This window comes from Eurytemora carolleeae, unplaced genomic scaffold, assembly GCF_000591075.1.
Source record: "Eurytemora carolleeae unplaced genomic scaffold, Eaff_2.0 scaffold40, whole genome shotgun sequence".
NCBI lineage: Eukaryota > Metazoa > Arthropoda > Copepoda > Calanoida > Temoridae > Eurytemora > Eurytemora carolleeae.
In genome coordinates this window covers 813,340-840,936 of record NW_019396035.1, presented here as the reverse complement: position 1 = coordinate 840,936, position 27,597 = coordinate 813,340, and the positions used below count along the sequence as shown (strand labels likewise).

Genomic DNA, 27,597 nt, shown 5'->3' with positions numbered 1-27,597 from the left:
TTGTTATCTTATATGTTTATTGTATTGGTTTATTATAAATACTCTGGTGTAGGATCCCGTACGGGATATTCTCCCGAGCTAAATATCTTCAGAAGTTGAATATGAAGGAGAACCTACTATCCTCTCTACCAATAGGGGTTCTACGATTTAAGATCCCCCCTCTTTTCTATAGATTTGGCTAAAAATCGAACCCCACTCACTGGGAATCCCCAGTCCCTTTAATTAAACTTTAAAAAATACTTTTGGATTCTCAAAGCCCCCCCCCCCACTGCCCCTCTTCTCTTTAGATGTATATAAAATCAAAAATAAGATAAGAAAGAAAAGGTGAACTATAAACCTATTAAATGGAAGTAACTCCAAGCAGGAAATTGCTTGATAATTGAATACAAATACAGTTAGGGAAGTAAAATTAATAATAAAGTAATAGTGTGATGCAATCGTGGAATTTCCGGGTGAAAAGGCCAGTTTATTATCATAATTGGGTAAATTTTAGCAGATGTAATATATTATATAACCCGCAAGAATTGACAGAAATTTTTCCTTTTCTAGAAACAGTAAATTCTACGGCATCGTTTCTTAGATAAGAGGTTCCGATATATTACTGTTGAAAATTGTGAACACACTTTTTAAGGATATATATTCTTCAATTATGCAGTGCATCCTTTAAAAACAATATGCAGTTCAGAGAACTCTATCAGTCTGGCATTTAGTTTCTACTTTCTAGCATCTCATCTTTTCAGACTTGCAACCCTGCCCCCGGAGATCGGATGCCTAACGAACCTGAAAACCCTCTCCCTCTCCGAGAACGTTATCACCTCCCTGCCGGAGCAACTGGCAAGCCTCCAGGTCCTCCGGGTTCTGGACTGCAGGCACAACCGTCTTACGGAGATACCCTCCGTGGTGTATAAGTTGGTTAGTCTGACAACGCTTTACATGCGGTTTAACCGGATCCGGGATGTGGACCCGGAGTTAGGAAATCTTGTCAACCTTACAAACCTTTCTATACGAGAGAACAATATTACAGAATTACCAGGTACGATTTCAGAATTATTATTCTCTAACATTCAAAGAGCTTTTTAAATTAAACAATAAATCGTTGGAAACTCAAAAATACGTCTTTCTAATTTTCTACAGGGCCATCAGAGTTCTGAAGCATTTTTAAAAATGAAAGCTTGTTGACATTGTTTTTATTTTCTTATTTTCTTTGTTTTTTCCATTAACTCAAATTTACTAATCTTTATATATTTTTAACCTGATGATGTAATTGTAAACCTTCGATTTTTTGATCTAACATAATCCATAGTTTGAAATATCTAAGGTCTTAGGACATTGGGTTGCAAAGATATAGAGATTACAAAATCAGAGTTCCTGTCCCTACAAATTTTCCTGGCACTTTAAAAAGCGAGACTAAGGAAGAAATTTCAGAAAAAAAAACATACGGATTATATTTGATGTTACAATGCTGTTCAGGACGGATCGGTGAGTTGAAATCTCTGGTGACCTGTGACTGCAGTTACAATCAGCTGAAACATTTACCTCCGGAGATAGGAGACTGCACTCAGCTGGCGAGCCTATACCTTCAGCACAATCAGCTAGAAGATTTACCCATGGAGATAGGGAACCTTACTCAGCTCTGTCAACTTGGTCTCAGGTATTCTACTTTTATCCGGATAGATTCCAGGCCGCCTGATGGTGGTTCTATGTCTGGTTCCATGGAAGATCTTTCCTAGTTCCTATCTCTTAAACCACTCTGATAAAAGGAGTGATCGCCAAAAATGAGGGGAATAATTTTAACTATTTTACAGGGTAGTTATTGGAAATATTCTTCACCAAAGGTTTTCAAGGCCAATTTTGTCCAGAAAGCATCCTCGTAGCGATGGATTTGTGTATGCAAAATTGGTCGAGGGAACCCGCGGTTAAGTCAAAAATTTTATCTCCCGAAAATGTATTTGTACACAAACTGGATATCTTAGTGATAATATATCGTTTGCTTTAACAAAAATCTAAAAATGTTCTTATTTAAGGTACAATAGATTAAAGTGTGGATCTATCCCTCGAACTCTTGCTAACTCTATTCTCCTGGAGGAGTTCAACGTGGAGAACAACTGCATCGCGACCTTACCCGAGGGACTCCTCGCCTCCTTGGATAATCTGAACTCGATCACACTCTCTCGCAACCAGTTCACAGCGTTTCCCTCCGGGGGCCCGGCTCAGTTCATTAATATTACGACTCTTAATATGGAGCATAATAAATGTGATAGGAACGCGTAGAATTTATATTAAAACCATTACCACCCGCATAAGTATTATCTTTTTCGAAATTTAAGATAGCGTCAAAACCTGTCTTTTGTTTAGGAAAATATGGCTACAGTTTTAAGGTTAAAAAATGTACAGTTATTAATCTATTAATTTTGGGGACGATAGATCCAAAAAATTTCGAAATGCTTTCCAGAATACTAACTATCCCAAAGCCGAATTTTTGATTTGGTTTGTTTTAACCCTAGATATTATGTTACAGATTTCTTCGTCGAGATTCAGTTTTACACCGATTTAAGTCGACCAAACTGATTATTCCAAGTTGTTTAAGGAGAGGAAAGAATAAGTGACCGTTCGAATGTTTAGTCCAAATTGCAGAAAGAAAATATGCAATTAAGTTATATGCGGCACAAGAAAATATGAAGTTAAGGTATATGCGGCACATAAATAAAATATGAAATTAAGTTATATGCGGCACAAAAAGAAAATTTGGAAAATAAGTTATATGCGGCATGAAAAGAAAATATGCATTTTAGTTATATGCAGCACTAAAAGAAAATATACAATTAAGTTTTATGCGGCACAAAAAGAAAATATACAATTTAGTTATATGCCGCACAAAAAGAAAATATACAATTTAGTTGTATGCGGCACAAAAAGAAAATATACAATTAGTTTATATGCGGCACAAAAAGAAAATGTGCGGCACAAAAAGAAAATACGCAAGTAAGGTATATGCGGCACAAAAAAAAATATGCAATTAAGATATACGCGGCACAAAAATAAAATTTACAATTAAGTTATATGCGGCACTTATTAAATTTGATTAAATTTCAGAGAGGACTCTATTCAGGCTTGTTTCTTCAATTCATACGGTTTTCTTTAGCGGTCTGTATTCGCTGTATGCTTGATTTATCCCTAGCACGTCATCTTTGTTATTTAAGATAATTTTACACATCACTTTCTTTCAATGCTAACCTTACCTAACATGGAATATTGGCAGTTTTACATTGTTTCATCTTTTTTTGGGTAGCCCTGTATGTAACCTTGTCTTTAAGGTTGTGAACTTGAATATTGCACGTCATATTCACGTTGTTTAGTCTTCAAGACCAAGAACTCATAGTTTAACAAGGAAGTTCTTATGAAATATTTACTATATGAATACTTTAATTGTTAAGGTCAGGACACTATATAATTTAGTACAGAATACTCCAGGCACTTGAAAGCTTTTTTCTTGGACTCATTTTAAATCCATTCTTTCAAGTTGATAGGACTAATAATTCACTTCAATCATATCACTTGTCATAGTTCGGAGATAGGACTAATAATTCACTTCAATCATAGCACTTGTCATAGTTCGGAGATAGGACTAATAATTCATTTCAATCATAGCCCTTGCTAAATGAGACTAAATACTTCAAAAGTTTCCTTCAAGATTAAGTTAAACTGTTTACAATTTTCCTTTTAATAAAGTTGCAATATTTAAGGGTCACTTCCACAGAGAGTGGATATACCACTATAAACCTTTGTCTGATAAAGAATGATGGAGTCATCCTTATTTTATCCGCACTTAGTGTTTTTCGGGCCTTGTATCAATCTATATTTGAACCTAAAGGTTCCGTATCCTTGATCTGTTTTCCGGGATTAGCATTTACCTCGATTTGAACCTGAAGGTTACGTATCCCGGATCTGTTCTCCGGGCCTAGTATTAATCCATATTTAAACCAAAATGTTCCGTATCCTGGATCTGTTCTCCGGGTCCAGCATTAATCTATATTTGAACCTGAAGGTTCCGTATCCTTAATCTGTTCTCAGGGTCCAGCAATAATATATTTGAACCTAAAGGTTACGTATCCTGGATCTGTTCTCCGGGCCTAGTATTAATCCATATGATATTTAAACCTAAAGGTTCCGTATCCTGGATCTGTTCTCCGGGCCTAGTTTTAATCCATATTTGAACCTAAAGGTTATGTATTCTGGATCTGTTTTCCGAGTCTAGTATTAATCTATATTTGAACCTGAAGGTTACGTATCCTGGATCTGGAGGAGAACTACCTGGAGAGTATTCCTGCTGAGGTTGGAAGGTTGAGAGAACTCACAAGGTTGATCCTACAGTCTAATGCACTCACACAACTTCCCAGAGCTATAGGTAGATTATTTATAATAGAAATGTTCTATTTTTATATTCGACCTTAGACCTCGACCATCATCGGCCCGTAGACTTGGTTCTACTTAACAAATACAATATTCATCCCAGTTCTTTTAGAATTAAGAATTAGGTAGGTTATGGATCTAAAGAACTAAGCAGAAAAATTACACCTCTAAACCGACCCACTTGATTCTAAAAGTAATTTTCAGTGACTCTTAAATAAAAGTGTATCATAAATGATTCTCACAGCTTAGCATTATTGATATTGTTACTATTAGTGCTTAGGATTGGTTCCGCAACATTTCAGCTCCCTGAATCCTGATCCAAGTGGCACAATTTAAACCAAAACATTTGGAAACACACACATTTTTAGTGTCAAACAATAAAACCTTTCTAATCAAGTTTCAAAATAAAGAAAAAACTAGCGAAATTTGTTTTGAATTTAGAAATAGCAAAATAAACATTGATTAGCCGGAACCGGATATACTTTTTTTTATTAAACGACTAGATCCGGATTCGCGTCAAAATTAAATTAATCCTAATAATATTTATTATTTTTATTTTTGTCAATGATTTGATTTGATTTGTAATTATTGTTGTTGTTATTTTTATTATTTTTATTGTTAATACTACTGTTATAAATCTTCCGTTTGCAGCACAGCTCAGCCAACTCCAGTACCTGTCCGCCGGGGAGAACTACTTGGCATTCCTTCCAGAGGTCAGTATTTTAGTCTGAAGAGGTCAATATTTTAGCCTCTAACAGGTCATTATTTTAATCTCAGAGGTCCATATTTTAGCCTTTACATATCAGTATTTATTTTAGCCTTTAGAGGTCAATATTTAGTCTAATGAGGTTAATAATTTAGCCTATAGAGGTCAATATTTAGTCTAATGAGGTCAATAATTTAGTCTATAGAGGTTAATATTTAGTCTAATGAGGTTAATAATTTAGCCTATAGAGGTCAATATTTAGTCTAATGAGGTTAATAATTTAGCCTATAGAGGTTAATATTTAGTCTAATGAGGTTAATAATTTAGTCTATAGAGGTCAATATTTAGTCTAATGAGGTTAATAATTTAGCCTATAGAGGTTAATATTTAGTCTAATGAGGTTAATAATTTAGCCTATAGAGGTTAATATTTGTGTCAATGGTCAGTATTCAATTTCAAAATGTCAATACCTAAGCCTCTATAGGTCTATGTGTGTTCTTTATAGGTTAGGTATTATTGTATTTAGAGGTCAACTCAATATCCTAGCCTGTAGATGTCAGTATTTATACCTACAGTGCAGAGTTTAGTATTTTAGTCTCAAAAGGTAAATGATTTAGTCTCCCAAATGGTCAATATGTCTGTCCTTAAAGGGACTGTAAAGGAAAAATGACAGGGGGTTTAGGCTGAAAGCTAATCACTTTAGCTCTTGATCGCGACCCGTGAAAGTTTTATCTGATGTTCCTGTCTCTAGATATTGATATAAAACTGTGTCCAATTTATACGAAAATTCATATATATACAATTTTGTATGGAAATAGTAGGTTTAAACAGATCATGTTTAGCAAATATGCAACCAATCTGAAAACAAAGATATCCCAGGGAAATCTAATTGTAACTTAGGTTTTCTTCAATTATTATTTTATAATTTTTTTAATGATATAAATAAAAATATTATTTACAAGTCCGTGTTTCGTGACCAGAACTCCCACCAATGGTAGTGCAGTATAGTATATATTACGCTTGCAAAGGATTGCAAGCGTAATTTCAAGTGACATTCATTTTATAGAGTGGCATGCCCGATTCACAACGATACCCTTTAACCCTTTGTCTAATCAAGGATTTCGTAGATATTCTTATTTATACAGCGGGAAGTTGGTTGTCAAGAAACCGCGCAAGTGTACACTAGCACAGAGTGAATAGTGTACACTGTAACCTCAAGTTTCTTGTGAATCGTACATGACTCTCTATCAATGGAAGGTCACTTAAAATTACGCCTTCAGTCCCTTTAATATCGTAACTTTTCTCGAACTCATACCTTTAGACTAGAGATTTCGGTGAATAATCAAAATTATTCCACGGTTTTTCTTTCAATATTATAACAATAATTTTGATTATTACACTTTCTTCCTACGCATAATATATTAATAATCATCCCTCCCCGTTAATTGTGTTTAACTCCAGGAGATTGGTTCCCTGGAAGCCCTGGAGTCCCTGTATGTTAATGATAATCCAAACCTACATTCTCTTCCATTCGAACTCGCGCTGTGTTCTAACTTACAGGTGGGTTCACTTCAAACACAATATAAGGTCATACTTGAACCTGTTCATACATTTCTCAAGAAAATTATCTGACATGCTTTAACAGTAATTTCTTGTTGCTAAGCTTCATTCAGTGATTGACATTTTAGATTTTTTTTGACATTTAATAATAGCCATAGGATCAACTAAAATAATGATGATAGAAAACTGAGTAATATTAACTCTAAATAATGAGTATATAAAACTGATTAATATTAACTCTAGATAATGAGTATAGAAAACTGATTAATATTAACTCTAGATAATGAGTATAGAAAACTGTCCCTTAACTCAAATTCCTGCAGAAATCGTAGCCGGTGGGCCATCACTTGTTATTCAGGTAGCAATACATTAAAGAAACTCAAGGGGGCCGGAGTAGGGTTGTATTTTATCGATATAAAAATGTTCATGACTGATTCTTCAGATGTTTTTAACCCTTAAAAATCCAGAAGTTTTGCATAATGAACCTCAAAAAATATCCTTTGTATTGTGGAGAGGGGATATTTTTTAGCCCCAATTTATGTTAATGAACTGATGTTAATAATCTCCCAATAATATGTTTTCCAACCTTGTTTATATTTTCAGTTCTTGAAGGTGCAAGGGCCGTATAGAACAATGTAAAGAAAAAGAAGATGCACGAAGGACTGCACTGTATGCAACTACGGAATCTTTTCTTGGAACGTTTACTCATGGTTTTCATTCTCTACACTTGTCCTTTTATGCACACGGTTCATTCATACTCGTCCCCCTAACAGACGTAGCATACTCGTCCCCCTAACAGACGTAGCATACTCGTCACCCTAACAGACGTAGCATACTCGTCCCCCTAACAGACGTAGCATACTCGTCATCTTTCAAAAATAAAGCAGCCACCTTTAAATACAATATACTTCTCATATAAACAGCTTAATCACCCTATAAATTATCCCTTCTTGATATATTAGCTTACTCGACCCTTCAAAATGATGTGAATTAAGTGACGAATTTTAATGTTTTTTTCTGTTGAGAGTCAACAAAACAAAGGTTACAAAACAAAGGTTACAAAACGTGTGAACTTACCAAAAGGATGGCCCCAATTAGAAGTTAAGACAATCTTGTTCATATTTGATGGTGTTCAAAATTTTACATATCATTTAGAGCATACTCATCCCATCATTTAGAGCACACGCGTGCCATCAATTAAAGCATTTATAGAGCACACTCGTCCCCATTTAGAGCATACTCATCCCATCATTTACAGCATACTAGTCCTATTATATAGATTATTCTGGTCCTATTATTCGTATCATGCTTGTCCTATCATTTAGAGCATACTCATCCTCTCATTTAGAGCATACTTGTCCCATCATTTAGAGCACATTCCTCCCATTATTTAGAGCATTCTCGTCACATCATTTAGAGCATACTCCTCCCATCATTTAGAGCATTCTCGTCACATCATTTAGAGCATACTCATCCCATCATTTAGGGCATACTCATCCCATCATTTAGAGCATACTCATCCCATCATTTAGAGCATGCTCGTCCCATCATTTAAATTTGTTCAATCATAAAGCATACTCGTCTTATGAAATTGAGAAAACTTCTCCCATCAAGAAATGATTTCTCTCTCTCAAGTGTTTTCGTCCCATTATTATACAGAGAATTGTTCCAAAAGTTTTTATGCAGACATTTTTTTATCAAGTTTACAAACAATGTTGATGTTCTTCCGTTGTTTTATGTTTTATCTAAACACAATGATAAATGGTATTCCTAATCATGACTGGATATTAAATAGATCCTAATATATTTGTCAGTTTTCATGTTTTTAGTTTCAATATGAGTTTTACATACTGTCAACCATGAATGTGAGTGAGGGGGGGGGAGGGTTAATGTGTTTATCAAATGTTATTTAGTTTGTAAACATAGCGCATTTATATGTAATATGTGAAAATGCTTGTTATATTTTCTGCTTAGGGAAAATATAGAAAAATTTAAATAAATCCATTATTGTTGATTTGGTTTGTTTTAACCCTAGATATTATGTTACAGATTTCTTCGTCGAGATTCAGTTTTACACNGAATACTTTAATTGTTAAGGTCAGGACACTATATAATTTAGTACAGAATACTCCAGGCACTTGAAAGCTTTTTTCTTGGACTCATTTTAAATCCATTCTTTCAAGTTTCTTTTCTTTTCATAAAACATGGTTTTCTTAACATTACACTTCCTTTTATTTCTTATAATTCTTCCTTTTTCTTCACATCCTCTTTTCAATCTTAATATTCTCTTTCCTGTTAGTCCTTTCTAGTTTCTCCTTCCCATTCTCTTTCCTTCTTTTCATGCTCCTTCCGTTCAGTCTTCTTCTTCCTATGCTCCTTACTTTCAGCCCTTTTTATTACTACTTTCCTTCCTTCATTTAGTTATATCTGCACATATGGAAAAAAGCATATTTTTATATTTTTTTCACGCGCAGTTGTCATTTGATAACTATATTGAAGATACTATAGATTCCTTCCTTATATTTGATATTTGTCAAACTGTACTAGTTCAATTGCTTTATTTTCCAGTTTTAAGCAGTTTTATTGCAACTAATTGCAGTAATTATGGTTTCGCAAATATAATAGAAATGGATTAAATTTCTTATTAGTTTAAAAATAAAATATAATGTTGTCATTTTTAAGAATTTTATTTTAAAAGTGAAATTTATTAAACCAACTTGTCTGATATCCCTGTCAAAGATGCTATGGATATTGGATACTCCTCTGACTTTTCAGTTTTCTACTTCAATTCCTGAGGTGGGGAACTCTTGTCTTGTAGATATCAAGAGCTATGCTTGATATCGATCTTTTATTAATCTACAGATTAATTTAATATTTATTCGATATCCAGGGAAGTGCTGGCTTAAAATTCCACCGACCAGAGTTTCATGTGCGGAAACTCTCTCTTTCAAACTTTTTATTGAAACAATACAGGTACAGATCTGAGAAAATTTTGTAATAATGATAAAAAACACACGAATATTCATTTATATATATATATATTAAACAACTAAACTGAACAACCAATCAGAAGTAATGGAATTTTCGGTGCAACCAATTAGTGAACAGAGAAATGGCGGGAAAACAAAATCAAGAGATGAAGCAAAATCTACACAAAAGTTCCAAGCTCTGAGCTGAAAACTTTAGAATGGATAAACTCTAATCCTGACTTCTTGATCCAAATATTCACTGTGGAAACCTTTCATTTTAGTCCTTAATCCACTCTTTTTCTATCTCCTTGGATATCCGTTAATTGTTTTCTCCAATGAGAATATTTCTGTTCTGCCCGCTTTTCTCTAATTGGCTGCTACAGTTTCTCACTTCTCAGATGATTAAATATTAATTTGAATTTTATCGTTTTTCATACAATTGTAAGATAATATTGCAAGATTATGTTAATCTGGAGATTAAGAAAAAGAGTGGATTAAGCCTTAATCCCGATATCCACCATTCAAAAGTTCCCAGCTCTGGTCACATTAATTTTCTTGTGGACTTTACACGGGTCAGATCGTCATTTTTCAGGGTCCATATGTGTGTTGTGATGTGGAACTAAATTCAAATAATGTAAAATTAGACAAGAATGAATTATTATTTATAATATATTTCTAAAGATCAAGTATAGTGATAAACTATTTTAATGTTTCTCTCCGTCTATAATGAGATCAGTGTCCAGGGCCCAACATGAGAGCTTGGTAAAATGGTTAGGAGTCAAGTATCTTTCTTTTATCCAGTCTGGGAGATTCTCATACAAACCACTATACTCGGCATAAATCACTGAAATACAAATGTTTTATAACAAATTATTGTCTAGGTATAGTACAGAAGAATGTTTTGCGTAGCAAAATGTATACCTATAGTTGTACACAGTGGTGAATATTTTTAAGAATTAACCCGGTGTCTGGAATGATTTTTGAATATCTGGGTGGAGGGGAACTGAGAAATTGGACAAAAAATTCAAGTTTTTTATCCTTTTCATACTTTTTACCAAAAATTTCATTTTTTAAAAAGAAGAATCTAAATTATATTTGTAGCTAGGTAATATAAAAAAATGACAATTACAAATTACCAAGTTTCTTGAGAATGAAAGCTGCGAAAGGAACAAACTCCTTACTCGGTATTTCTCCATTTCCAAGTAGATTCTGTAAATGCAAAGCTTGAAAAAAGAATATCGTAGAAGTGCTTTTAAAACTAGAAAGTATCGTGAATTTTATTAAAGAATTTTAAGAATTATTTAAAAATTAATTAATTATTTCAATTTTAACGAACCTGTAAAAAATTTCCCTGGTACGGTGGTTGGCATTTATATCAATACAATAAAGACTTTTTTATTTAAAAATTAATTAATTATCTCAATTTTAACGAACCTGTAAAAAATTTCCCTGGTACGGTGGTTGGCATTTATATCAATACAATAAAGACTTTTTTCTATTTAAGTTGTGATTTTTAACTTTTCAACTTATAAGATTACAAGTAAACAAAGAGAAGCTATAAATGACAGCTTCTCGTTGTTTCCATGTTAATGTATATCCATGCTGTTTGAAAGCTTGGTAGAAATCAAAATTGAAAAAGAAAGTCGTCTTTATTGTATTTTTTTAAATATAAAAATTTCCTTGTATGATAATCATAGGAATAATAGGCTTTGCTAATAGTACTAAAAAAATCATACGGCAACCTTCAGTTATCATACTAGAATATTCTAATCGTTTAAAATATGCCAGGGCTAACTATAAAGTCAAGTGCAGGCAATATTAATATTGTTACCGATCCATATTGAATTCATCAGTATAGCTGTTTTTTCTTTATTTTACAGCTTTTCTTTTATTCTGTTGACTTAATAATGCAAAGAAATTTCAGCCAATTGTATAGTTAGGGTTTTCATATTTTTCCGGATTAATTTGGCTCCGTAAAGTTAATTTTTATCCTTATTAACAGCTTCAGAAAAGGTTCCGCAAGCTAAGGCCTTTACGGAACTTTTATCCGCAAAAATCGGAAACCCTAATTGTAGTTTTTTTTTATAAATTTCTTGTTGAATGTTCCAACAAAGTTATTAAAACATAAACTTTGTCATAAACTCACATTTCTACAGTTTTCAGACTGTCAAATTATTCTATACATATAGTTTCGAAGCTTTCCTTGGGAATAGTTGTATTGATATTGAAGTCACAGTGGGGCTCGTAAAAGAATGGCATCGATATTCTGTCCTTTCCAATATCCACAACTCGGTGTATAGTTGCTCGAAACGCACCACAACTCATCCGTGCTAATTAATTATTGACACATCTAAAATCTTATTGATAATAGTGATAACAAAGTGATCATTTTAAAGGGACTGTAAAGGAAAAATGAAAGGGGGTATAGGCTGAAAGCTAATCACTTTAGCTCTTGATCGCGACCCATGAAAGTTATTTCATTTCAAATATTAGAGTAAATATAAAGGAATTGAGTCTTTCTTTATCTTTGCAACCTGATGGTGTAAACCTTTTATATTGCAAATTGTTTGATCTAACATGATTAATAATAGCTTGAAATATAAGAGGTCTACGACATCAGGTTGTAAAGATATAAGGTTAGAAAATCCTGTACCTAATTGTTCTCCTATATTGACAACTAGTAAGTTTTGAGAAACTAGAACGGATCTCCAATCTCCGTCTAGCTCCAGCTCTAGTCCTGGTTGCCCGAAGGTTTCAAGAAGGGTGAGAAAGCCTGAATCCACATGAGCACCAGTTGAGATTATCTTATCCTGGCAATATTTTTTTTAAGAAATTAGGTTTTTATCACAAAACTTTTCTAGTGATTATGAAAAAAAATTTGATTTTAGGAGGAATGGTGAAAAGAGAAGCTTATACAATTTTTAAACGCGAATTGACTATTACTTGATTTTGAACAAATATTTTCAAATTATCAACTTTAAGGTTTTACTAGCTATAAAATAGAAATATAATAGATAACCAGCAAAAGGGAGGATGAAAATCTGTTTTAGTTTAATTTTAAAATGTAGATAATGGTGGCCTCCGTTCTCTAGGATGAACTGAAGTATAGGGGGGCTCACAAGAAACACCCCTTCTTTCTCGAAAGTGTGGTTCACCATTAATCTTTGAGATTTGTTACAGTTCTGAAAATTTTTAATTTCTAATAATTAACATGCTTTTTATTTGTAACCTAAAGCTATAAAAGTGTAAATTTTCTTGGAAAATTAAAAATATCATAACTGAGAAATATCCATAATTTTTGATAAAAAGTATCTTGAAGGGTAAAAATGTTAATATTTGATGTCCATTTTCCTCATTTTTTTCGCGGATTTTTTAGCACGTAAATTTACTTCCGTTGGAAACCCTGTCTTAAACTAAACTTTCACACTAAGTTTTGAACAGTGAATTTAATTGGGCTGTCATAAAATTTTTTATTTTTTACCTTAACATTTAATAATGGAATAAATTAATTACTTTTCTTCTTGTGTAAATTAAGTATCTAACCTTGGATATTCTAGTATGTGGTGGTATTTCCTGATCTCTGTGTGGATATCTAACCTTGGATACTCTAGCATGTGGTAGTATCCTGATCTCTGTGTGGATGTCTAACCTTGGATACTCTAGCATGTGGTGGTATATCCTGATTGTATATCTAACCTTGGCTACTCTAGCATGTGGTGGTATATCCTGATCTCTGTGTGGATATCTAACCTTGGATACTCTAGCATGTAGTGGTATATCCTGATCTCTGTGTGGATATCTAACCTTGGATACTCTAGCATGTGGTAGTATATCAGGATCTCTGTGTGGATATCTAACCTTGGATATTCTAGCATGTGGTAGTATATCATGATCTCTGTTTGGATATCTAACCTTGGATATTCTAGCATGTGGTGGTATATATCCTCATCTCTGTGTGGATATCTAACCTTGGATATTCTGGCATGTGGTGGTATCTCCTGATCTCTGTGTGGATATCTGATGATTCTGTGTGTAGAAAGTGGTATTCCAGCTTTGAAAGAGGAGAAAAAGGACTTGTCTTCTCCACCTGTAATTTTATTAATGCGAATACAAAGATTATTTTAAGATCTATATACTGTAGAGCTGTATGTTTGTTTCCAGGCTCGCTCATGACTGCAATTGGATTAATCAACATGGCTCGTTTTTCTAGATTACTATTTATATTAATGAATCGTTATTACAGATAAAACTTAAAGATATGCATAATAAGGTTTTGAAATAAATCCAATTTTTACAGATGAAATAAATGTAGATAATGTGATTGATTAGTGACAGTAATGAAGGATATAAACAAGAAAGGTGAAAGCTGAAAGACAAGAAGGAAGCCTTTATTAAATTGAGTTTGTAAATGCCAGAAATTAGTGGAAATTTTAAATCAAACCGAACTAAAACCAATAATTTGATATACACTATATATATATATATCATAATTGTTCTATTTTCATTTTGCTTATAATACAAAACATGTCTTGCCACATAACATTAACATTAAGGGCTGTGACCAAGTTTTGGCAAACCAATTTCCTAACTCTTTAGACAATCAGACCCCTTAATTATGAAGGTTGCTTTCAATAATTATTTCTATGTAAACCCATTACCCTGTGCCCACATCGTATACATAATTTGTAGATATACAGGGTTACCCACACGGGATAAAACTTTATTGACAACTTAAAAACTCTTCAAATATAAAGCAATTTAAGGACGAACTTGGAATAATTAAAGGAAACAAGGTTGCAGTTGCAGAGAACCATCCATCTAAGGGAAAATACCGGAGAAATTTTGTACAGTCGTCTCTGCAAAGTCTCATCCTTTGTGGGCAACCCTATACAGGATTTAAAAACCTGCTTCTGCAATCATTTCCATTAGAGTTTCTGCCGCCAAAGTCAAGGAAGCACGAGTTTTGGTGAACCCTGTTTTAAACCATTCACATTCTTTTTCCATTCCCTGAATTAGATTTACTGTTAACACTTTTAACACTGATGATTTATATTCAGTCAAAAACTTAAAATATTTCAAATTTTTTCCAAGATAAAACTGTTATTAGGTTAGAAAGGTTGGTTTTCGAGTGTATTTAGTAGTTTGTTAGAAAAAAACAAAATTAAGCAAGACTGAACAATTTAATAATAAAATTTTCTATGTGAACTGTAGATATCATCAAATTTCAGATAAAATGGCTAGTTACATAATAAATAATAATAAAAATGATAAAAAATGATAAGATTTTTTTATCATCAAATTTTAGCTAAAATGACTAGTTTAATAAAAAATGATAATAAAAGATAATATAAGATTTTTTATGTGAGCTATAGATATCATCAAATTTTAGCTAAAATGACTAGTTTAATAATAAATAATAATAAAAATTGCCTACTTGTAATATATCATGCTTTGTAGTTGAATAAATATGAAAAAAAAACTTAAATGACTAGTTTAATAATAAATAATAGTAAAAATTGCCTACTTGTAATATATCATGCTTTGTAGTTGAATAAATATGATAAAAAAAAATGTAAGCTATGGATATCATCAAATTCAAGCTAACTAGAAAACGTGAAAATGGTTAAGCTAAGTAAAAAGTGTAATCATATAAACAATGTTAGATGTAAAAGATCTTTAAATCAAGATAAAATGACAAGTTTTCATCTCAAATAAAAACTTCTATGTTATAGTCGTTCCCCCCTCCCACCTCCCCCACAGAAAACCCCAGTTATAACGGCCTTGTTTAAAGTATTATTAGCATTACCATAACCGATCAAATGTTGTAATTTTTGTTTAATTTGGTGCAAAAAATCTTTTTTTTTAACAACTCGGATATATGAAACATTTTCTTAAGGCCAAGTAATACTTAACTATAATCAATAATGCCATACCTCAATATTTGGAAAAGGGGTGTTTTCTAGGAGAGGGTTATCTTCTATGGTTTGAATATGTTCTCCTGCCTCGAACCCCTCCTTATAGCTGAGATTCCCTGGCTGTATTGGGAAATATCCTCGATATACATTCTTGTTTTCCGATACAAACCCCTGAATAAATGTTTCTTCATTCCAAAATAAAGTTAACAATCTTCAATACTTGTTTAAAATGATTTTACATTATTATTTCTAACTATTGATCAACCTCAAGCCATGCAATCTTCTAGTTTTCTGGATTAAAAATATATATTTAAGCTATAGTATACAGTGGTCAGGGTTTAGATCAATACAATGAAGGTTTAGATTTTTTACAAGCCTTGGTCAAATTACAAAGGAACTGAGTTTTTGTCACAAAATTGTCTAATCCCTTTATCTGTACAATCTGATGATGTAAACCTTTGATTATTTGATTTAACAGAATTCATGAGTTTGAAATATCAAATGTCTACGATATCGGGAAGCAAAGATATAGAGATTAGAAAAGTAGAGTTTGTGACAAAAACTTAGTTCCTTTACATAGAATCTGCTAATCGACATCTTCTCTTTCTTTCCATCTTTTTGTGTGTGTGAAAACTCACTTTAGTTGCAAGATTCATCTTTTGGTCTGTTTTGAGAGAGAGAAAGAACCATTTTGCGAGGGATAAAGCAAGCTCAGGGTCATATCCTTGCACCCCTCCAACTATGATATTTTAATTTTTAAACTTTTATTAAACGAAAAGAAAATAAACGAACTAGTTAAATCAAAAATAGGATAAAACTCAGACAACTTATGCATCAATGTGAATCTGCTATGGCACTGATTCGCGAACCCAAGTATAGAAAATTATCAAATATGCAAAATTAAGTTTAAGCATATTGGTTGGTGCAAATGCAAAGAATAATTTGTTAGATGTTAGAATCGTAGTTTTTGCTTTAGAGACTTAAAGAAAAACACCAAAAAACTGATAAATTTAAATTAAAAGTAATTGAGTTTTTGCCACAAACTCAAGTTTTTCTGAAACCTGATGGCGTAAACCTTTGATATTTCAAGCTTAGGCTTTTTGGTCTATCAGAATCAATAGTTTAAAATATCAAAGATCTACGACATCGGGATTATAATTTTGAGTTTGTGGCAAAAACTCATTTATCAATAGTTCATTGAATATACAGAACATTAAAGGGTGCGACCGACTAGGTATGGTAGTTGAACGAGGTCGGGTACTTTCCCAAAGTCATTTCCCAAGCGGAAACTTCCCAAATGTTCAATTTCCCAAGCGGCAACTTCTCAAGTCTGATCTAGCCAGAGCGCTCGGCCCCCTAACCCGATTTTTACATTCCACTGGTAACCCTTGTTAATATTGCTTTTAAAATTAAGCCATTTTTGAGGAAAGTTTGATTTCATTTGGAATCCATTTTGGGATATATAAATTTTGCAGTTTACAATATAAAAGGAATCATCATAATTTAATATTCTAAATCTTAGATTTAAGATTTCAATATAATATCTATTTACATGACGCGGCTGGATTTTTATAACACTAAATTAGCCATCAAAAAAAAAATGAATTTCTGGAAATAAAAGACTTCCGGCTTCCGGTAGACAAAAGCTTAAAAATAGCCGCCTACTCGTTATAGATTCACGACTAATACAAATATTTGTTTTATTTCGGATCTGCTGTTGCAAATTTACCTAAACAGAATCCATATTCCTGGAATGCAGAGATGAGTTTTCTTCCCTCAAATTGTCGATCTGTTCCTTCCTGAGACAATTCGTTTCATATAAATATTTCAATATATTACGTATTTAATTTAAGTATTTTTCTTAATCTTAGAGCGAGTCTGTAGCTAAGAAAAAAACTACTAAGGGCGTACGCAGGAATTTTCCAGAGTGGTTTTTTTAAATGGGGCCCCTTCCTGAGTACGCCTCTGATTCCCTGCAAGAAATTTTTACATTAGTAGTATTTACTCTTACAGATATAAGTAATCTCAAACTTTAGATTGTTCAAAGTTCAAGCTGCCTTGTTTATCAAGTAATCGGATAATCAGATAAAATAAATTTTTTTTTAACAATTTGCGTTTCTTGAATTTGTACTTATATTCACACATTACCGAACAATTTTCTACGGTGGTAGGCGATTATACCAATACAATGAAGACGACTTTCGGTTTCAATTTTGATTTATCAAGCTTTTAAACAGCATATATGGAAGCAAAGAGAAGCTGTTAGTTCAAAAAGCTTCTCTTTAGTTATATGTAAACTTGTAATTCGAAAAAAGCTTGTAAACAATAAAAACTTAAATGAAAAAGTCCTTTTCATTGTATTGTTTTTATCCCACCGTATTTGGATTTATGTCTAAATATATCTGGATAAAAATAAACCTTATTTATAAATACTATAGGAAGGTGTATATCTCCCATAGCTTCAACAAGATAACTTTATATAAACTGAAAATATTTGAAGGAAAATCCTGAAAAACTAGTTGAATATATTGTTACTAAGACTAGTTGAATATATTAATACTAAGACTAGTTGAAATCAAGGGTCAATAATATAAAATCTGCCACCAAAGGGGATTATTACAGAAAGAGAAGTTAAATCATGTTTCTGATTATAGACTTCTAGGCGTTTTAGCCAGTGGGGGGAGGTTAATTTTTTTACACTCCCCTGGGCTATAGGTTGCTCTTTTTTCTCTAAAGTCATACTTGTCCTCTTTGTCGTCCGAATTCAAGGACTATAATATTTTAATATACATTGAAAGTATCAGCTACAAAATTTAAACATTTCAACATATTTCAGGATCTCATGTTTCATGCCTTGCAGCAATCTTCAGTAGATATATACAATATACATATATTCAGTCTCTAAAATGTCATTAATCTTCAGTTTCAGTTTTATGATGTCCGATATCCTATGTAAAAACAAATTTTAAAATTTAATATTATATTAGCTTTGAACTTTTAAAAAATCAAATACAATTTCAATTTTGTCAGGCCGTTATTTAATTCCAATTTGCATGGGATCACACTGTATTTGGCGCAATCTTAGTAGCCGAAGATTACCAAAATAAATCATTCAAACAGTAATAGTATTGTAAACCTACGCAAATACTGAACCAAGCAAAGCTATTTTTTAAGACCGTTCAGAAAATAACACCGAACAAAAAACACTAATGGGTCTCTTTTTCTTATGTAACACCCAAAGTTTCTTTTTTATAGTTCTTTAATTTTTACATCATTCTGGTTCGAACGATTCAAACTTTTTTATCTATTCAGTAAAAGGTCCATAATAAAATATTTAGGTTTAACCATTATGGATGAACAGTGAACACTTGAAGAACGACTTTCTAAAAACCATGGTGTTGAAAGAAATTTAATATTTCATAAATTATTTAAGCACATTTGCGGTGAACCATGGTGATATAGTGCGTTAAAATCAATAAAGCCAATCGTCAAAGAAATTGAGTCTTTGCAACAAACTCTGGTTTAATAATCTAAATATCTTTGCAACCAAAAATTTCAAAAACCTTGGATATTTCAAAGTATAAATTATGTCAGATCAAATAATCCAAGTTTGAGATATCAAAGGTTGACACCACCAGGTTGCAAAGATATAGGGATTATAAATTTGAGTTTGTAACAAAAACTCAATTTCTTATCAATTTTTATCAATTTCTGCAAAGTTAAAAACTTTAATGAATTAGAGCTCTTAACTTTTATGCACTTTATCATTCATGTTTAGTTCTTGGTCAATTTCATTAAAGCAGTGGTATAATGTTAAATTAACTATAAGGTAGAGAACTGTGCGATAAAGAAAATTGATTCCATGATTTTATAAAAAAAATAGAAATCTAGAAATAACCACATTGTATCAAGACAAGTGCACAAACATTTAATGAAAATAACAATGCAATTGAGGCACGACGTGCTTTTTTTTGTTGTTTTTTGTTTGTTTTTGTTGCTCGTCTTTTTGGAGTATCTTTTGTCCCGAGCTAACCATAGTGTGACAAAATATAAAATCTCCTATTAAAAAATATATGTCCTTTTCCTCAGTCCTATTATGCCAGAACCCTTGTCCTATTATTCCAGAACCTCAGTCCTATTATGCCAGAACCCTTGTCCTATTATTCCAGAACCCCAGTCCTATTATACCAGAACCCTTGTCCTATTATGCCAGAACCCTTGTCCTATTATTCCAGAACCCTTGTCCTATTATGCCAGAACCCTTGTCCTATTATGCCAGAACCCCTATCCTATTATGCCCGAACCCCTGTCCTATTATGCCAGAACCCCTGTCTTATTATGCCAGAACCCCTGTCTTATTATGCCAGAACCCCTGTCCTATTATGCCAGAACCCCTGTCCTATTATGCCAGAACCCCTGTCCTATTCTGCTAGAACCCCTGTCTTATTATGTCAGAACCCCTGTCTTATTATGCCAGAAACCGTGTCCGTTTATCCCAAAGCCCCAGAAGTTCCTAAAAAATACTTTATATATTTTCAAGAAACTCTGTCCTATTTTTCCAAAAACCGTGTCCGACTTCCGAGTGTCCAAAAGCCCTATCATTTCCCCCACAAAATCAACACTGTCTTTTGTTCCAGAACCATTTTTTATCACCCTTCTGTTGGGACTAGTCCTCCCTTTCAGAACCTTGTTGGTATTTTTCCCTTCTTGCTGTTGGGTGCAAACCAACCCGCGCTCGAAGGAGGGGTAAACGCGCGTAAGAATTTACGGCCATTTAGTTGTTCGTTCACTCTCCTGCGCGCAACATGGGAGGAAGGTAAATAAAGAAAATGTGAAATAAACCAAATATCCGGAATAAATCTATCAATCTATTTAAACCTAGAAATATATATTTAGTATTTTACTGAATTTCTAAAATCTCAAATAAAAGTTATTAATACTAAAATAACTGTGAACTATGAGGGGTGACGTATAGAAAGTATATAAGTGAAATTGCATTCATCTGTCCATGACGTTTTGTGGAATCATTGATATCATCCTATATTCATATTTTGCAACAATTCAATCTCTAGCTGGAAATATTATTCTAAACTTGTACATGGGCTTTGAACATGGCACAATGCATGTACATAGTACATCGTACATGTGAAAATTTTACTTTTGCCTGATGTAAAATATATGCATTGAGAGGACCATGATGTTGTTTTAAACTCATGCATCGCTAGTGTTGAGCTTTAAACCTTGGGCAGAAAACAATCTTGGATACATTCAATGTATTCAATGTCAAATTCTACACATGAGTATTTACACCAGGGGGGACGGACAGAAGTTTTAGTTTTTACTCAAGGTGGTCTGATTAGCTCTGGAAATTTTGACCTTTTATTCTTGACAATTTGGCAGATTTTCAGGATTTTGCTTGGTGCAATAAAATACTTTATACATGGCGTGATATTTGAAATTCCAATGCTAAAACAAATATTGATAGAAGAATTATTATGGATAATGTTGTGGCAATTTCTTCTCCTCGTTTTCGAATTATGTAACAAAGGTTATACCAGAAATAATTGAAAAAGATTATTTATTTCATTTTAAACATTCTTTTTGTTGTTGGCTAATTTGACAATTAGCGTAAGTGTGGCGTTGATATATGTCTGTATCTAGAGCTGCATTGTTCATGACTATGCTGGTTAACTGTTGTGGGAAAATACACTGAATACACTAGATAAATATTTAACTTGTTTTGTTATTTCAGGATTTTATCATTAATCTTCTGTATCGGGGTAACCCAGGCCCAGCTTGTAGATGATTTCAAGTGTCCGGATAGTTTTGCTGGATACTATCCTCATTTATACAGGTAAATACTAGGATACTATCCTCATTTATACAGGTAAATACTTGGACACTATCCTCATTTATACAGGTAAATACTAGGATACTATCCTCATTTATACAGGTAAATACTTGGACACTATCCTCATTTATACAGGTAAATACTGGGATACTATCCTCATTTATACAGGTAAATACTTGGATACTATCCTCATTTATACAGGTAAATACTAGGATACTATCCTCATTTATACAGGTAAATACTAGGATACTATCCTCATTTATTCTTGGCTAGTTAAACTAACTTCTTATTTTGATATATATTTAATCCCCTTTCGTCTCAAGCAGATAAATAATAGAGCTAATTGCATATCCCACTGTTTAAAGGATTAACTCTTGTCCTTTCAGAGGATTAACCTAATCCTTTCTTTTTGAAAGGTTTAAAATCCTATATTTATGAGCACAGCACAAAGGGTGTGGCTAAACATATCCTTTTAGTTTAGGGCGTGGCCATATTATGGGCGGGGTTTTTTTCTAGTTCTAGAAATTTGCAAGGATGAAATTTCAAATGCTTGGGAGTTTTCATTTTCTAACTGTAAAAATAATTGAAATGAGTTTTAAAAATACCTAGTGCCATCTTTTCAAATCAGTATCATACAGTATTTCATATCCATATATGGAATAGGACACTTATCAGTGATCAAACTGGTTGAAAATATTTGTAATATGTCTGCTACTTGTTGGAATGCATTTAAGCTTAAGAATGCCGGAAATTAATCTAGTTTTAAATGTATGAATGTAGATCAGGAACTATCTAAAAGTATGAATGTAGATCAGGAACTATCTAAATGTATAAATGTAGATCAGGAACTATCTAAATGTATGAATGTAGATAGGAACTATCTAAATGTATGAATGTAGATCAGGAACTATCAAAATGTATGAATGTAGATCAGGAACTATCTAAATGTATGAATGTAGATCAGGAACTATCTAAATCAGGAACTATTTAGATGTATGAATGTAGATCAGAAACTAACTAAATGTATGAGGGTATATCAGTAACTATCTAAATGTATGAATATAGATCAGGAACTATCTTAAAGTATGAATGTAGATCAGGAACTATCTAAATGTATGAATGTAGATCAGGAACTATCTAAATGTATAAATGTTTATCAGGAACTATCTAAATGTATGAATGTAGAACAGGAACTATCTAAATGTATGAATGTAGATCAGGAACTCTCTGAATGTATAAACGTAAATCAGGAACAATCTAAATGTATGAGTGTATATCAGGAACTATCTAAATGTATGAATGTAGATCAGGAACTATCAAAATGTATGAATGTAGATAAGGAACTCTCTGAATGTATGAACGTAAATCAGGAACAATCTAAATGTATGAATTGTATATCAGGAACTATCTAAATGTATGAATGTAGATCAGGAACTAACTAAATGTATGAGTGTATATCAGGAACTATCTAAATGTTTGACTGTAGATCAGGAACTATCTAAATGTTTGAATGTAGATCAGGAACTATCTAAATGTATGAATGTAGATCAGGAACTATCTAGATGTATGAATGTAGATCAGGAACTATCTAAATGTATGAATGTAGATCAGGAACTATTTAGATGTATGAATGTAGATCAGAAACTAACTAAATGTATAAATGTAGATCAGGAACTATCTAAATGTATGAATGTAGATCAGGAACTATCTAGATGTATGAATGTAGATCAGGAACTATATAAATGTATGAATGTAGATCAGGAACTATCTAAATGTATGAATGTATATTAGGAACTATCTAAATGTATGAATGTATATCAGGAACTATCTAACTGTATGAATGTTTATCAGGAACTATCTAACTGTATGAATGTAGATCAGGAACTATCTAAATGTATGAATGTAGATCAGGAACTATCTAAATTAATTGATTGCGAAACAAGGAATTCCTCGGTAATTATTGGTAAAAGGTCAATTTATTAGGATTTCAAATAAATCACGGGGCGTCAGAAGGTGTTTTTAGGGTTTTATCTATACAGTTAACTTCTGGGGAAATAAATGATTTTGTTGGGAAAATAATATTTATGTACAATTTTGTACTTTGTGTATTCATATCGATGTGACTGATTGTACTAGGTTTAATTCAGAGTACACATTTACTTTAAAAATCATTTCATCTGTCTCTACTGAACATAAACCCCGTCCAGCAACTTGAAATGTCTTTTTTTTATCACTTTTCAACTTTTTTGGAAATTAATGAAAAAAACACATTCAAAACTTCAAACAAAAATTTTAAAAATATTTGAATTTATTACGGTTAAGCTCCTGGCCCGTCTACTTTAAATGTCAAATCTCAAATCTTGAACCAATTTAAAAATTAATCTTAAAATTGTTTTCATATTTTCTAATGAATAAAAAATCAACCATAGCAGCACTTATCACCATTTTTGAACTGATTGAATAATGTATTATTTAATAATGTTCACTTCTCAGTAAAAAATACCAAAATGTAACAGAATTGATTTTATTTCTGTTCGTCTGCCCCCGCCCCCTTGTTTATAAGTATTCTAGTTTAGGATAGGGATAACTTGTCCAAGGTTAAAAGATCCAATGCTTAGATCTAGAAGGGTTAAACCCACGCCTTTCTAATCCTTTAGGAAGATTAAACGCAGATGTTTTTCAGCTTCTAGCAGTCATCTTATTTAAAGAGCGTTAGATAACGATGACAGTGGCAAGTTTTGTAAACAATCCAGTTTTTTATAGAAAAAAAACATTCATTGTTAATTTACTTTAATGTCAATGCAACCGTAAATTTAGTTTTTGTACCGACATGTAAATTGTACTTAAGATTGTTCATACATTGTACATACATTGTTCATACATTGTACATACATTGTTCATACATTGTACATAGATTGTACAAAGATTGTACATAGATTTAACATAGATTTTACATAGATTGTACTTACATTGTTCATAGATTGTACATATATTGTACATGATATTTCATATGTTGTAATACATTGTACTGTAGTTGATATATGAGCCCAACCTTTGTTTTATCCTAAACTAATGTTTGTCCTTGAACATTGGTTGGATTGGCTGCACTGTTGACAGACTCAAGGTCTACTTGGAGCTAAACTAAATGGTCAAATTGACCCATTATATTCTAACTCAGGGCAATTTTAGTTCCTTAAACCCTGAGAATCGTTCACGTGCATCCTAAAGGTTTAAATATTAGTATTTAAACCTCTCTCAAAAACAACTTTCAAGTTTTGAAGCAAGAACTTGGAATTCGATCTTGGTCATCTCAAAATCTGACCTTTATGTTTGAGTGTAGACCTTGATGATATACCTTGAGGAGGTTAAATCTTGTTTCCTCCCTTCCTTGTTTCCGTGTTCTTACACTCTAGAATGTGCTCTAGTGGATCTTGTAGAACCCTCAGGATATTCTTAATATATATTTAGTCCCGGAACCCTGGCCGCATAGATACATATAATTTTCCTTCCAAGTTCACGGGAATTGCAAGTTAATGGGATCAGTGTAAGTCCGGCAACAAATTTTTCCATTGTCCGCTGAAAAATAAATGTCAAAACCTCAACACTGGCGAGAGCATTGAATTAAACTTAAACCGATATAGATTAAAACTTTAATGTTGTTAAAATGAGTTGCTAGTACTGGACATGAATTAAGAATACGTTAAGTAATAGTTAAGAATGATATGGCAAGGGATAGAAGGATGAAAATCTAGTTCATGAATCAGGGTGGGGTTTGAGAACATGTTTAAACAGCAATTAGTTTACTTCCGTCTCATTCAACGCTACTGGCATTTAAATCTGGTCTTAATAACGTTATTTTTTGTTTCAGTTGTGACAAATACTGGTATTGTGAGGAAGGGGTTGCAGAGCTGAAAACTTGTGGAAATGGTCTCGGATTTATTGATACAGATCCAACCTTCACCCTGGAGCAGTGTGCTGAGCTCCATCTTGTAGAGTGCGGAGAGAGAACTGAGCTTGAACCTCCAATTTCAACCCAGAACTGTCCCAGACTCTACGGTACATTTGCAGATGAGATAAGCTGCAGTGTATTCTGGAAGTGCTTGGATGGAAAAGCCAACAGATATGAGTGTCCCCCAGGCCTGGCATATGATTCTGTGGATCGTGGATGCAAATGGGCAGATCAGGTTCCAGAGTGCAAGAGTGTTGTTATCGCTGTAGAAGGAGAAGCTGAGGAGTTTAAGTGTCCTTCAGGAGGAGCCATCGGAGCATTCACCAAGCATGCTCATCCTGCAGACTGTAGACAGTACTTTGTTTGTATTGGTGGAGTACCCAGAGAATATGGATGTCCTTTGGGAACTGTTTTCTCTCTCGGCTCCGACGTTTACTCTGGAAAGTGTGCAGACCCTGAGGAGGTTGAAGAATGTAAGAACTATTATGGAGATATCAAGTTTGACAATGTTGAACTGTCCAAGGCTGGATTTGATACCGGAGCTCTACCTGAAAGAGTAAGATCTGGATCCGCAAACCTTGTCAGAAACTCTGTTAACCGTGAGTCTGCTCCTCTGCAAAACCGTGTTGCTCCTGAAGAAGTGAAGCGTAGACCTGCTCCTGCTTCTCTTCAATCCATAGTTGATGAGATCAAGGAGGAGGAGATTGAAGAACCAGCAAGACCAGCTTTCCGTCCTAGACCCAGACCAAGCAAACCCAGGCCAAGCTTTAGAGAGCCTGAACCCAGCCCGGCGCAAGAGGAAATCTTTGAGCCTGTTCTCATCCCTGAGATTCAAACAGAAGTCCCTGCCACATCCCCTCCAAGGATTCAGGTTCTCACCGACAGACCCAGAACAACCTTTCCTCGGAGACAGGAAACCACATTCCCTGTAACCAACCGTCCCTTCACTGCTGTATTCTCTAGCGAGGATACTCTCCCTCCTCTACAAGCCACTACTCAGGAACCTTCTCCAGTCACAAATAGCGATAATCTACCTATATCTGCTCCCGCATCTCCAGGTCCTAACGGAGAAGAATATTATTATTATTATTACTATGATGAGAATGAGGCGGAGGAGCCAGAACAGTAAACCCTGTATATGTAAACTAGCTGATGAGTAGGTTGTATTAGACAACCCTGATAAACAATGTTACAGTTGTAAATTCAATCTGAGCTTGCTCCTACTATTCTCTTATACATTCTCTTAAATTATTAAACTTCACTTATTTATGTTTATTCGAGAAATAAATAAAAAAAACTTGTTAATAATTTTAATTAATGTTGAGACTGGTGTCCAAGGTGCTAATGTGAGGTGAGAACACATTATTTTATATTTCTTTTTCTTCAATTTCTTCAAAGAAACTATTGAAACTATAAACTTATTCATATCTTTCCAAATCATCTTATTTATGCAGTGGTAGGCGATTATATCAATTCAATGAAGACGACTTTATATTCAAGTTTTGATTGCTAAATAGCTTTTTTCGAATTGCCAGTTTACAAGTAATCACAGAGAAACTTTTTAGTTGACAGCTTCTCTTGACTTCTTTCTTTATATGTATTCATGCTGTTTAACAGCTTGATGTAAGTAAAAATGGAAATCGAAAGTCGTCTTCATTGTATTGATGCAATCACCTACCACTTAAATTAGTACTTTCTGAGGCCGAATTTAAAGAATTTGAGCGGCGGCTTAAATTTAAACCGTGGCTCAAATATGATTGGTTCCACTTAAAATTGTATTCAGTTTTTTCAAGATTTAAGCCGGCGTTCAATTGAAACCGGTTTGTGGGTGATTTGAGACGCGGCTTAAATTCATTAAATTCGGACACTGTTTGTTTGTTTCCGATCTTAGCACGTGAACACCTTGTCAGATTTGTCTCAAGGAAATGTGAACTCGATAGAACCAAACCAAGGAAATGTGAACTCGATAGAACCGAACCAAGGAAATGTGAACTCGATAGAACCGAACCAAGGAAATGTGAACTCGATAGAACCGAACCAAGGAAATGTGAACTCGATAGAACCGAACCAAGGAAATGTTATTTGCTTGGTTTAAAAATTCTAACTTAAGTGAATTGACGTTCACAGAGGAGTTTAGTTTCCAGGCAAAGCTGGGGTTTAAAGCTTTTTTTGTGTCGTCATTAAATCTCATTCGTTGTTGATTTCCCTGTATAGCAGTTTTATATAAAAGTATAGAA

The 27,597-nt window shown here is 33.2% G+C and overlaps 3 protein-coding genes across 3 annotated transcripts; 2 read left to right on the top strand and 1 right to left on the bottom strand.

Annotated features, from left to right (window-relative positions):
- Positions 1-740: 740 nt before the first annotated feature.
- LOC111698222 (leucine-rich repeat protein SHOC-2) lies at positions 741-8,690 on the top strand (the record flags this gene model as incomplete). The annotated part of the gene is given in 8 exon segments (XM_023468508.1): positions 741-1,033; positions 1,471-1,651; positions 2,025-2,267; positions 4,281-4,405; positions 5,062-5,123; positions 6,578-6,676; positions 6,957-7,034; positions 7,280-8,690. Coding segments are annotated over 8 exon segments (1,117 nt in total), but the record flags the coding sequence as incomplete, so codon positions are not given.
- A 1,606-nt stretch (positions 8,691-10,296) lies between these two features.
- Positions 10,297-18,070, bottom strand: LOC111698620 (probable iron/ascorbate oxidoreductase DDB_G0283291). The gene is made up of 10 exons (XM_023468994.1): positions 17,979-18,070; positions 17,290-17,359; positions 16,199-16,299; positions 15,579-15,731; positions 14,550-14,652; positions 13,614-13,732; positions 12,299-12,455; positions 11,848-11,975; positions 10,782-10,854; positions 10,297-10,489 (listed from the first exon to the last, which is right to left on the bottom strand). Exons 1-10 carry the CDS (start codon positions 18,015-18,017, stop codon positions 10,350-10,352), a joined length of 1,083 nt encoding a protein of 360 aa, XP_023324762.1. The 5' UTR covers positions 18,018-18,070; the 3' UTR covers positions 10,297-10,349.
- A 2,204-nt stretch (positions 18,071-20,274) lies between these two features.
- On the top strand, positions 20,275-26,665 carry LOC111698575 (uncharacterized). The gene is made up of 3 exons (XM_023468939.1): positions 20,275-20,376; positions 21,313-21,414; positions 25,280-26,665. Exons 1-3 carry the CDS (start codon positions 20,366-20,368, stop codon positions 26,487-26,489), a joined length of 1,323 nt encoding a protein of 440 aa, XP_023324707.1. The 5' UTR covers positions 20,275-20,365; the 3' UTR covers positions 26,490-26,665.
- Positions 26,666-27,597: the final 932 nt, after the last annotated feature.